The 12,761-nt window shown below is 40.7% G+C and overlaps 1 protein-coding gene across 2 annotated transcripts in view; it reads right to left on the bottom strand.

The window, feature by feature from the left end:
- Positions 1-12,761, bottom strand: part of ANO4 (anoctamin 4) — a 342,675-nt gene that overhangs the window by 55,989 nt on the left and 273,925 nt on the right. For both annotated transcript variants that reach the window (XM_077772254.1, XM_077772253.1), the window contains 3 exons: positions 7,242-7,324; positions 4,298-4,438; positions 1,352-1,516 (listed from right to left, as the gene is read on the bottom strand). In XM_077772254.1, the coding sequence (XP_077628380.1) occupies positions 1,352-1,516; positions 4,298-4,438; positions 7,242-7,324 (389 nt within the window). The remainder of the gene's footprint in view (positions 1-1,351; positions 1,517-4,297; positions 4,439-7,241; positions 7,325-12,761) is intronic.

Raw genomic sequence — 12,761 nt, forward strand, 5'->3', positions numbered from 1 at the left:
TGAAAAATAATAAGAGTTAAAAAAAATAGAAGTGTCTGCCCCCATGGGCCTACATGCCAATAGAGAAGACAGATAATAAAATAAGTTTTAAAAAGCATATTATGTGGTGATAAGCACCACAGAGAAAAACAGAGCAGGGAAGGGATAGGAAATTGTCAGAAGGCAGTAGTGGGTTACAGGTCTAAAACTGAGTGATCATGGAAGCCTTGTATTAGAAGAGTGACATTGGAACAAAGATCTGAAGGCGGTGAGGGAGTAAGTCACGCAGACCCCATGGAGAAGAATATTCTAGGCAGAGATAAGAGCAAATACAAAGCCTAGCGTGAGAGCATGCCTGGCACATCCAGGCAACAACTGGAAGGCCAGCACGGAGCAGGAGAAGCAGGGTGAGTAGGGAGAAGACAAAGTCAGAGGTGTCACTGGGGCCAGAAGAAGGAGAGCCCTGGAGGCCACATGAAGCTGTGAGCTTTTATTCTGAGCAAGAGGAAAGCCACCAGACATGGTGAGCAGAGCAGTGACAGGAGCTGGCATACTGGTAAGAAGCTCACTCAAGCTGCTATGAGGAGTCTAAACTGAAGGAGTAGACACAGGAGCTGGAAGACCAGTTAGGAAGGCACTGCAGCAGCCCAAGTGGGAGATACCGGGGTCTTGGAACAAGGTGGGACTTGGAAATGTGTGAAAAGTGATCAAATTCTGGAAATAGTGAGAGAAACAGAGGACTCAAGAGTACTGCTGAAGGTTTCCAGCCTAAGGAGCTACATGGGCGAGGCTGCAAAGGACCTGATTCTGGAGGGAAGAGAGGGGGTTTGGTGGAGGATGGTGGAGCAGGCTGTTGGATGTATGAATCTGGGGCTTAAGGGAGACATCTGGGCTGAAATATAGAACTGAAAAAAGCCCAAAGTTAACACAAGTTACATGGGCCATCCCCTTGCAGGGCTATATCAAGGAATACTTTAGATGCTGACCACTTTCCTGTCATTCAGAATCAAAAGGAAATGGGAACCAACAGTTCTGAGCTATGTCACAGATTCTATGCTGGGCCTTTAAAGTATCTTCTTTCTCTTAAGTTTCCCCAAGGGGTATATATGCGGTGTTATCTTACTGGGTAAAGAAAGGAACTAAGATTCAGAGAGGGCAAGTGCCTTGTCTAATCTTACACTAAAAAATTCTGGAGCCTAGATTTGACTCAAGCCTTCTCAATCCTCTGCACGCTGGGCAAAGAGAGGATTTGCCCAGCCATCAGCGCTATGTGACAGGCTCGCCCCTCGGAAGCTGGGCCCCTTTAGCAACAGAAGAAAACTGCAGGCCACATATTTTATCCATTGAGCTAGTTACCATGCAGCTCACTTACCACATTCAGCAGCATAATGATGCAGAAGTTGATGCACACGGCAGTCCCTGTTGTTGCAACCTGAGAGTTATTCCTGATTAACGCCCACTTAAAGGCGGCAAAAGTGCTGACGGTCACCACTCGGTAAATGACGATCCCGAACACGGCTGCGATCACCACGCAGATCTGGCAGGAAGACAGAGACCCCGTGAGCACCGAGGTGGAATGTCTCAGGAAAAGGGTCCCCACCACTGTAAAATCCCACCCCTAGAAAATGAGAAAAGGAAATAAAACCACTGTGGTATTGACTCGAGCAACTGCAACAAAATGCTTGCTTTTCATTATGATTATTACTTTCTCTTGACTGTATTTTCTTTGTTATTCAAATAGAAAAATCATAGTGCTTGGAAGCTGATTAACTGTGTAAGCTATGGGGTAACATTAGCAGAATATTAGATTGAGCATATTTATTATGGAAATCTTATGATGTCACTCTTCTGTGTAAATCTATTGGTTTCTTTCACTCTTAGATTAAAGCAAAGCCTGTATGATGGCCTGCAAGACTTTCTCCACTCATTGAAGGCCATTTTCCTTTCCATCTAGGGACTCTAGAACCTCTCTCATTGTTTCAAATGGGCTAAGCACCCTTAATCTTCAAGACCATTTCCTTTGCCTAAAATGCTGACCCCCCTCATTCCCGTCAAAGACACGTATGTGTGCACACACGTGTGCACACAAAGAAGCAACCTAGTTAACATCTACTCATTCTTTACACCTCAGCTCAAGAATCACTTCATCTAAAGCTCTTCATGCCCCGCAGACGTTTTTGTCATTGTTACATGCTACCTATACTCTTCTTTTAGTATCCGATTTATAATTTCTAATAGTTTGTCAGTTTGATTATTGCCAATTTCCACCACTTAGAAAGTACAGTATCCCTTGTCTGTGGGGGATATTTCCAAGACTCCCAGTGAATGCTTGCTATTGCAGATAGNGAGAAAGTTTAACTCACAAATTAGGCACAAAAGAGACTAACAACAATAACTTATAATAAAACAACAATATACTGTCGTAAAGGCTACATGAATGTAGTTTCTCTCCCTCAAAGTATCTTATTGTATTGTACTCTTCTTGTGATGACATGGAATGATAAAATGCCTGTGTGATGAGATGAAGTGAGGTGAATGATACAGGCATTATGACATAGGGTTGGGCTACTACTGACCTTCTGAAGATATGTCAGAAGGATTACATGCTTCTGGCCTAGGGTTGACTGCGGGTAACTGAAACGCCAGAAAGCAAAACTGCAGATAAAGGGGAGACCCACTATAATAAGCTCCGTCAGGGCAGGTATGGCACCTGTTTTGCTCACCACGGTTTCTGTGGCACCTTAACATAATTACAGGTGCACAGTAAGTGTTGAGCTATTTGTTGCTGAATACACTGTGTGGTAGGTACATAATCTCTTATTAACCATTTATAAACACTGAAATGAGGAATCTTTCTCTGAAGATTTCCTGGTATTTGAGAAGAATATGACATGTCTTCTATCTACTGGAAATCTGAGATTACAAAAAGTTTTGTGTCTTTCCTTAAGTGACTCAATATATTAGAATAAAGACCTTAACCTACTTAATTATTAAAAACTTTAAGCTGGGCCTCAGGATGGACGTTGCTGAGTTACAGATTGCTTTCTTTATAAAAGCATTCCTCTGTTTTATGCAAACTGTTTTTGGCTTCCTATAAGTGACATGCTCTAAAAGCTTAAGTGTGAACCCTAGCTAGAACTGGCCAAAATACAACAACAACAACAACAACAACAACAACAACAACTGCCCACATCTTAATCCGCGAGTTCTTGATAGGGAGATAGGTGAAATCCACACTGACTTCTAGACAAGGGTGGTGTGGATAGCTCACTGGACTCAGTCAGAAGTCCAGTCTGAGTCATGGCTGTAGAATAGGAAAAACTTACTATACATCTGTAGGTCTTGTAAGAAACAAAAAAGCAAGACAATAAATATGACTTTACTTATGGAAGGCAAGGCATGGCACAACTGCTTACACAGCAGTGTCTGTAGAAAGGCGTGGATTTGAATCTTGGTCTGAGCTAAGAGACCCCTGGACATGCTGCCTACCCTTTCATCTCCCCAGTTTATTTCTGGCTAAATGGGGGTCAAGTGTCTAGATTTGCTGTCATCTTGTCCTTCCTAATATAATGATCTATGATACTTATTTACACACTTACTATTTGAAAAGAGGAAAAGGAGAATCCTAACAACCCCTTACTGTTCTAAAATGACATGTCTGAAAATATGAATAAATTTTGTTCAGTAATTAACAGGGTCAAAGTTGATTCCTGAATGACTTCTTTTTAGGAAAATTCAACAATGCAGGTTCAAGTTAGTGGTTTTCAAACTGACATAACCATTAGTGAATCTAGAAATCAATTTTAGAGGGTTATAGCTGCCATTTAAAAAAATACCATAGTAAAACAGAAAAAAATCAGTGTTCATTGCATACTGCGAAAGTGAGCATTGTTTCAGTTACTCTGTTTAGTTCTATACATCTACTGGCATAGCATATACTGGATCATGACAGATAATGTATTTCTTACATGGACATGACAATCAAAATGTTTGAACAACAAATACTGCTGCAGGTCCTATCTCAAATTTTATTTCCTTTCAGCATGGAATAGGGAGGCAAGAAGAAAGAACTGAAGCTCGGGGCTATATACTGGCTGACTCCGAAGAAGCCCTTAGCCTTCTGGAGTCTCAGTTGCCCCATCTGTAACATGGGGACAGCAGTACCATCTCTGACCACCTCACAGGGTCACTGTATTACATAGCAGAATGTGCAAAAATATTTTGTAGAATTATGCAAATGCCTGATATGGTTATTGTTGTTACCACGCTATAGGTTTGTACTTTATGAAACAAAGAGTTACGTAGAAAGGTTTCAAACCATAAAAAATATCCCAGATGCAGAAACGATAAGTCGGCTGCATTTATCTGCAAATGCCTGATATGGTTCTGGCTTTCCCGAAATGGGATTCATCCGCTCTTTCTTGGAGTACTTGGCTTCAAACTGGGGCCGTATTTCTTCCTAAAGAACAAACAGACATATTTTTATGCCCTCGGGGGTATGCAGACAGTAAAAAACTTTTTTATTCTACTGTAAAACTGAATCAACTGCTACCACACTAATAAGTCAATCAGTGAGGTGGGCTCAGAAACCCAGGTTTAAGTGTTTGCAAATTGGCCACTTGAAATAAATCTAAGGGATGACGATCTAGACTTAGTATCATCATGGCAGTGTAACTTATTTATTTAAAAGTTTATTTGAGAGAGAGAGGATGCATGCGAGTAGGGTAGGGGCAGAAAGACAGGAAGAGAGAGAATCTCAGGCTTCATGGGGGCTCAATCTCACAAACCATGAGATCAGGACCAGAGCCAAGATTAGAGCTGGCAGCTTAACTGACTGAGCTACCCAGGTTCCCCAAGGCAGTATAACTTAGACTCATAGCTGTATCTGTTATTGTAGTAAGCTGTGCTAGAAGAAACAAACAGAATGAGAAAAGGGACCACTTCTATTTGTCCCTAGTAGTATGAAATAACTAATAAGCTTTTACTTTTATTACCAGGGAATGAGACAGACATGGGACAAAGAAAGATTCTTAACACCAAAGTGTCCAGAATCCATGTTGTGAGTTATAATGGCAATATTATTTTTAGTTTCCTCCTACAATTACAAAAATATTTTTTTATAATGGCTCCTGGCTGGCTCAGTTGGTGGAACATGTGACTCTTGAGTTTGAGCCCCACATTGGGTATAGAGGTTACCTAAAAATAAAATCTTAATTTTTTTCAATTGAGGCAGCCCAAAACATGGTGAATCTATTTTTAATAAGCTCCTATAAGAGCCATTCACCTTTAATCAGTAGATTTTAAATGTATTAATTGGTATTGAAAAGAAGGTACACATCTTTCAAATCCAGCTAAAATCAAGGCAACTCTAATTCTAAATCAAGCTGAGGTTTTGTTTCACTTAGTTGAGACCCATCTAATGTGAAAAGCATCTGACTAAAAAGCAATTATGGGATTAGGAACAGGAAATCAGCAAATCAGGTATGCTGAAGTGGTTCCAGTTAATTAAGTACCTGTTCTATTTGCATGTCTTGCAAGGGGAGGCAAAATGAGTGGCAAGTCCGAAGAAATGGAGATTGAGGTAATTTAGGCAGAAATGCTCCAGACTTGGATGGAGAGACAGAAAGTGAAGAAGGAGCTGACAGAAGAGCAGTTATGGAGACTGGGCAGAGTTTGGCAGTAGTCTGCCTATGGAAGAGGAGGGCGGTCTTGCTCTTGCTGCAGAATAAGCCCAAGGCTGAACTTCACTCAGTGGCAGGTAATGGGGAAGGAGAGGGAGAGACACAGTTTAAAACAGGTTCTGCCTTCTTTTACTTATTTCAGGCAGTTACACTTGAAGATATAAACAGAACAGACCTAGAATCTTCTGCTTCTTTGGGAAACTGAGTTTATTAGGCTGTGTGATCTAAGAGTCACTGAGTTAATTATCCAGGGACTGAGGCCAATCACTGAGCCAGACCAGTGTCTCTGGGTTTTATGGGGTAAATTATGTCTCCCCTCCCCAACCCCTGCAAATTCATTTGTTGAAACCATAATCTACAGTACCTCAGAATGTGACTGTATTAGTACAGAGTTCTTACAGAAGTAATTAAGCTCAAGTAAAGTCATTAGAGTGGCCCTCTAATTCAATAGGATGGGTTCTTTATTAAAAAATTAAGACAGAGACATACACAGAGAGAGGACTATGTGAAGACATAGGGGTAAATGGGCATTTACCAGCCAAGGAGAGGAGCCTGCAACAGATCCTTCCCCCACAGCTCTCAGAAAAAATCAACTCTGCCAATGCTTTGATCTCAGACTTCTAGCTTCCAGAGATGTGAGCAACTACATTTCTGCTGTTTAAGCTACCCGGTCTGTGGTACTTTGTTGTGGAAGCCCCAGTGAATGGATACCCTGGGTTATCTATGAAGAAGGCATGCAGCAAGCTGGGGATTTTCTGCACAGCAATCTGACATGACAGGCAAGAATAAGAGGTATTTAGCCACTTCTACCAACGAGGCCTCGTGACAAGTGGTTTCTCCTCAGTGTTTACCGACTTGAGGTAATACTTCTGAGTCTGTAGAGCTCTGGGCACTGTCCAGGGCTCTGGAGAGCTCAGAGAAACATTTCCTTGGAGTTCTCTTATGAGGTTTGCTTCAATGTACCTAGAGTTGTAAAACTAATATTCTTTCTGCTGAAGTAAATAAAATGGATACTATTTAAGAAAACTAAACAAATCTTACTAATTCTTATGATCTCTACCTATAAGTGAAACACTTTACTTAACCACAGAATCTTAATCTACTAAGCAATCAAAATATTGTCTTTTCTTTCTCTTTCTTTCTTTCTTTCTTTCTTTCTTTCTTTCTTTCTTTCTTTCTTTCTTTCTTTCTTTCTTTCTCTCATTTTTTAAAGTTTATTTATTTATTTTGAAAGTGAGGGGGGAGGCATAGAGAAAGAGAGTAAGAGAGAAAGGATCTCAAGCAGACTCCATGCTGTTAGTGGAGCCCAATGTGGAGCTCAAACTCACAAATGGTGAGATCATGACCTGAACCAAAATTAAGAGTCGGATGCTTCACCAACTGAGCCACTCAAGCACCACATCTTTTCTTTCTTTTAAATTCTCCTAGTTTTTATACTACCTGAAGTTTTTTGCAAAGACAGGTATAGAAATGCTTTGTGAGGAAACCCGATTTCTGTCACAGAGCAGAGAGTAGTAACTCAAGGGGACTGTGTATTTTTTGATTTGCTTTTTGAAAAATTCTAAGGTAAATAATACAAACCTCCTCTTCTTCCCAGTCTATCAAATCCCAGTCATAAGCAATTACTGCTCGCCTTCTTTTCCAAAACTCCAGGAAAACTGTCGCTGGAACAAGCAGAGAAAGACAAAGACATTTTTGAATAAAACAATGCTGTTAACTGTCACTGAATAATGAAGTCATTGCAGAGAATGTCAGTTGTTTGTGTAAGCATCCTTGAATATCAGAATTTCTAGCTAACCCCCGTTTAACAAGGGCCATTTCTGAGAATTACTAAACTTGTGTCAAACATAATGAAAAATTAGAGATTTGATTTAGAGTTAAATTAAGCCACCACTGCTGCACCTGCTGCTGCTGCAGCCCCAGCCATGGTTGAAGCAAAGGAAGAGTTGGAGGAATCAGATGAAGATATGGGGTTTGGTCTCTTTAACTAATCACCAAAACCAACCAATTTGTTTGTGAAACAAAGAAATAAAGGCTTACTTCTCTTAAAAAAAAAAAAAACAAACCACCAATTTGCAAGTTGAGGCAGAACAGACTTAGTAGAATGACAAAGCTCCTGGTATACAAGAATGCAGAAAACCAGGTTACCAACATCTCTCTTATTGATAGAGTATTTACCTTTTTTTGTTTTGTTTTGTTTTGTTTTTATTGTTTTCTAGGAGAGAGAGAGAGAGACAGCGTGAGCAGGGGAGGGTCAGAGAGAGAGGGAGTCACAGACTCTGAAATTGGCTCCAGGCTCTAAGCTGGCAGTCAGCACAGAGCCCAACGCGGGGCTCGAACCCACGAACCGTGAGATCATGACCTAAGCGAAAGTCGGACGCTTAATGGACTAAGCCACCCAGGCGCCCCCCAATAGAGTATTTATCTTTAAAACAGAGGGGCAGGTAGGGGCAGAAAAACAAAAATAAAACTTAGCAGTTCACATGGATTTGACTGGCAGTGACTTCCTGTCTCTCAAATCCTCACCACAATAGCTATGTAAAATGTATTTTGCTGTTTTATTGAAAGAAGCTATTTCACTCTTTTTCTCCTATTTCTTGTTTGTCACATTAAAGAAAAAAGTGTTCATATTCTAAGAACCATTTTCAACAAGGTGAGGGATAGCTGGCCTTTCCACCCAGGGAAATCTGGAGGTTATTCTCATTCAGCCAAAGTAACTTTCTACTCAATTCAATTAAAAATTATCTGCCCAAGTCAATTATTGAGCATTATTCAATGACAGAGAGGAAAGAAAAATAATCAAGGCATAATCTTGCTGCCTTGGAAATCATAAGCCAAATGATAGGACACATACACACGCTCTAAAACTTTGAGGATGGACACAACTATGGATATCACAGAGACACCCAGGGCACAGAATTGGTCAATCTCTCTCTTGTGCCTTGCTGTGTACTTAAGAATTAGAGAGGCAAGGGCCAAGAGCCAATTTGGTGAGAATTTTCTAAAGCAGGCATGTTATGTTAATTCTTTTCTCTATACTTGCCTCTGCCTCACCAAATTACTTGTCTTTGCACGGGGTCCCTGGGACAATTCTTTTATTAGGTCCTCTGGCCCCTCACACAAATGGCACTTGCTAAAGACTTTATCTTTTTTTCTGTCTCCAGAGTGTCCCCTGGTCTTGAAGAGAAAAAGCAGCCAGCCCTTGAGTATATGGTTATTCTTCATTAAAAGTCAGGACTATACCCTGTGGCCTCAGAGAGGCGTGATGGGGGACCATTCTGAAAAGCCTAAGGCCACAGGAAGCATATCCAATCTGTCTTCCAAGCCCTACCAACCCATCTGTGGTTCTCATCTAGAGGAACTGACTTCTAAGACAAACCAGAGGCTCTCAGAAATATTCCACCACTTTTTTCTCCCCAGTATGTGCTGAACCGTGCCTGTAGGAGAGAGAAAACTCTAAAAAGCAATTCCCTTTTGTGGCTAATAATCCCCTCCTCCCTTCCATTCTAAAACTTGGGAGGATGAGAAGAAGTTACTTGCTTGTACAATTGCCAATCTTTTGTGTTTTTGTGTGAAAATGCATCTGAGGAAGAATCTCTTCCCATGGACTAGGATATAATTGAATATAGGTTGTCTCCTTCAAAGAAAAGCTTCAATTTCATACCTCCCCCTTAAAAAAAAATCCCATACCCTTACTATTCCATGATTTAAATCCCTTTGTCTAAATACTCACAGCCCTGGGAGCCCAATGCACTTTGTATCTAGTTATATGCTGCCTTACATTAGGGTTTACATTTTCTTCTATGTCTCCTTTGAAGCTGGCTTGATGTTAATATATCTCTTATACTACTATACCACTCAGTACCACACGTTTGATTAAAAAGTATTATTTTTTTTATGGGTTGATTCTCAAAACACTCAAAACTCCTAAGTGTTTTGTCAAGATTTCTACTATACAGAACCCTTTCTACAAAAATTTGGTCTAGGGGCACCTGGGTGGCTCAGTCGGTTAAGTGGCTGACTTCAGCTCAGGTCATGATCTCGCAGTTCATGGGTTTGAGCCCCGCATCGGGCTCTGTGCTGACAGCTAAGAGCCTGGAGCCTGCTTTGGATTCTGTGTCTCCCTCTCTCTCTGACCCTTCCCTGCTCAAACTCTGTGTCTGTCTCTCAAAAATAAATAAACATTAAAAAAACACAAACATTTGGTCTAAAAATATCTCCCATTTTTGAAAGCATCAGAAGTCTTAACTTTACTTCTAGCATTCTGAACTCCTTAGATTCCAATCTATCTTTCTATGGAGGTAATGGTTTTCCTAAAACAAGGTATGACCAGGTTTCCTGGGTGTCAAGGAGCCACACCACCTATAGAAAAGCCCTTATTGAAATACAAATCAAAACCACACTGAGATACCACTTCATGCAAGTCAGAGTGGCTATAATGAGCAAATCAGAGGATTCTAGATGCTGGTGAGGATGTGGAGAAACAGGCACCCTCCTACACTGTTGGTGGGGTGCAGCCCCTCTGGAAAACAGTGTGGAGGTTCCTCAAAAAAGTAACACTAGAACTCCCCTAGGATCCAGCAATATCACTGCTAGGAATTACCCAAGGGACACAGGAGTGCTGATGCATAGGGGCACATGTACCCCAATGTTCATAGCAGCACTCTCAACAATAGCCAAAACATGGAAAGAGCCTAAGTGTCCATCAATGGACAAATGGATCAAGAAGATGTGGTTTATCTATACAGTGGAATGCTACATGGCAACAAGAAAGAATGAAATCTGGCCATGTGTAGCAACATGGATGGACCTTGAGGGTGCTATGCTGAGCGAAATAAGTCAGGCAGAGAAGGACAGATACCATATGTTTGCATGTATAGGAGGATTAGGAGGAACTTAACGGAGGATCATGGGTGAGAAGAAGGGGAAAAATAATAGGGGAGAGGGAGGGAGGCAAACCATGAGAGACACTTGAATGCTGAGAACAAACTGAGGGCAGATGGGGTGGGGGAGAGGGAAAGAGGGGTGATGGGCATGGAGGAGGGCACTTGTGGGGATGAGCACTGGGTGTTATATGGAAACCAACTTGACAATAAACTATTTTAAAAAAAAGAAAAAGAAAAAGCCCCTATCACCAACCCAGGATGCAAGGCTCCTAATGACCCTGCCTGTGCCTAACTCTCTCTGCCCTAACTTGTACCCTAGACGCTAGACTAACTAGCAGTTTTCACACCTGAGCTACTGCATAACTTTCTTAGCTTTGCCCACACTATTTCTTCAGCTTATAATGTTCTTCCCTATTTGGCTCCATTTAACCAACTCCTACTCTTGCTTCCAGATTGGGCCCTCTGTGTTCTGCAACCACTCCCTTTGAACCTTCCCTAAATCCATGCTGAGTTGTGCAGATAGCTCTAGGTCAGTACTGAGCATAGGATTCAGCACTTTAAAAACAACAGAAAAACTGGATAGTTTCTACCACTAGCTTCTGGGCTTCTTGAGAATAAGGGCTATATCTTAGCCATCTTTATCTTTATATCCCCAGCATCCAGCACAATAACTGGCATCCATTGAGCCACAGCAAATGTACAATTGACATGCTGCCATGAAAATGAGAACAATTCTTATTTATCTAAACCTTTAAGACATTATGGTATATGAAAAATATGCAACTATATCTTATAAATGTTTTTATACATCAGTGTCAATTAATTAATAACCTACTAAGATGAAAAGTTGAAACTTACGTTTCTCTTTTGCCTTAAAATAAAATATCATTCTAATGATTACTCTCATTATGTGGTTGCATGGACCCTGTGGCAAAGACTACCTATTATCCTCTAAGACGCATTCTTGCCTTGTTCCACAGTAAAGGGCTGATGCTAATGTCATGGCTGCCCACCTATACTATATTACCCAGATGCCCTTGCTGTTAGATATGGCCAGAGGACATTTCTCACCAGTGGAATGTGAACAGAAGTAATGCAATGTATGTCACTTGTCTGTTGATATCTTAAGACAGTGAGGTGCTTTTTCCACATTCTCTTTTCCCTTTTGGATAGGTAGGACCCAAGTGACTCAGCTGAGACCATGCAAATGATGCCAAGGCCTGGGAGGATGGCAAACAACTTGTTTTTAGAACTGTGAGACCCTGTGTGACCATGTAGAGCAGAGCTATCTGCCAGCCTGAAATGCTTATCCCATTTAATCACTGATATTGCATGAGGCATGAAGTGAAAAAAACTTAAGAGTTACTTCCCTTACAGATTTTAGGTAGGGCAATATCAAGCTACAATATCTGAAGCTTTATTAGTTTTAGTTAAAAGACAGACTTCTGCATGCTCTCTTCTCTCCCTTTTCTACTCTGTAGTTCTACCCAGAACTACTACTACCTAACCTACCCACAAATGAAATTCATCTGAGGTATCAACATCAATGCCAAATAACAATCCTCTGAAAACATTAGTTGATGCATTAGAAAAATCTGAGACTTCTGTCTTTAGGTACATGTAGGGTCAAAGTTTGTGTTCAGGTAGGTTTGTGTTCATATACCAGGGCACCGTTAGCTCAGAATTGCACACAGTTGTGAAGGCTGTCACATGATCCCATAAAGGACATGAAAAGGATGCAACAGAGTGTTCTGTGGGCCACATACTATGATCATTTCCTTAAATAGAACAATTACCAATTTCAAATCAATTTGTGGCAGACTTCTATACATTTACCAAAACCAGTTCTTTCTAGACTTAGTTAGATTACATTTTATGGTCTTTATTACAGTTAGATATGGCCAAGTTTTGGAAAATGGAAAGGAAGTAGAAGTGATGTACATCAACTTGGGACTAAATAATTAGGAAGTAAGTTTATCATATCTATGTTTCTTTTCTCCTTTTGAGGGATGAATGGAGAGGACTTTAAGGATCCCAAAGAGGACAGAGACACAAAATAAAAGAAACCTGGGTACTTACATGACCACACAGAAGGCCAACAACCAGAAACACCTGTCTGGGCTTCATGTGTATGGGTTCTATTAAACATCTAGGTTTTGTTTCTTGTGTATTACAGCAATTAACTTTAGTCATCCTAACTGATAAAAGTTTTTTT

The sequence above is a fragment of the Crocuta crocuta genome, unplaced genomic scaffold (assembly GCF_008692635.1).
Source record: "Crocuta crocuta isolate KB4526 unplaced genomic scaffold, BGI_CrCroc_1.0 scaffold216, whole genome shotgun sequence".
NCBI lineage: Eukaryota > Metazoa > Chordata > Mammalia > Carnivora > Hyaenidae > Crocuta > Crocuta crocuta.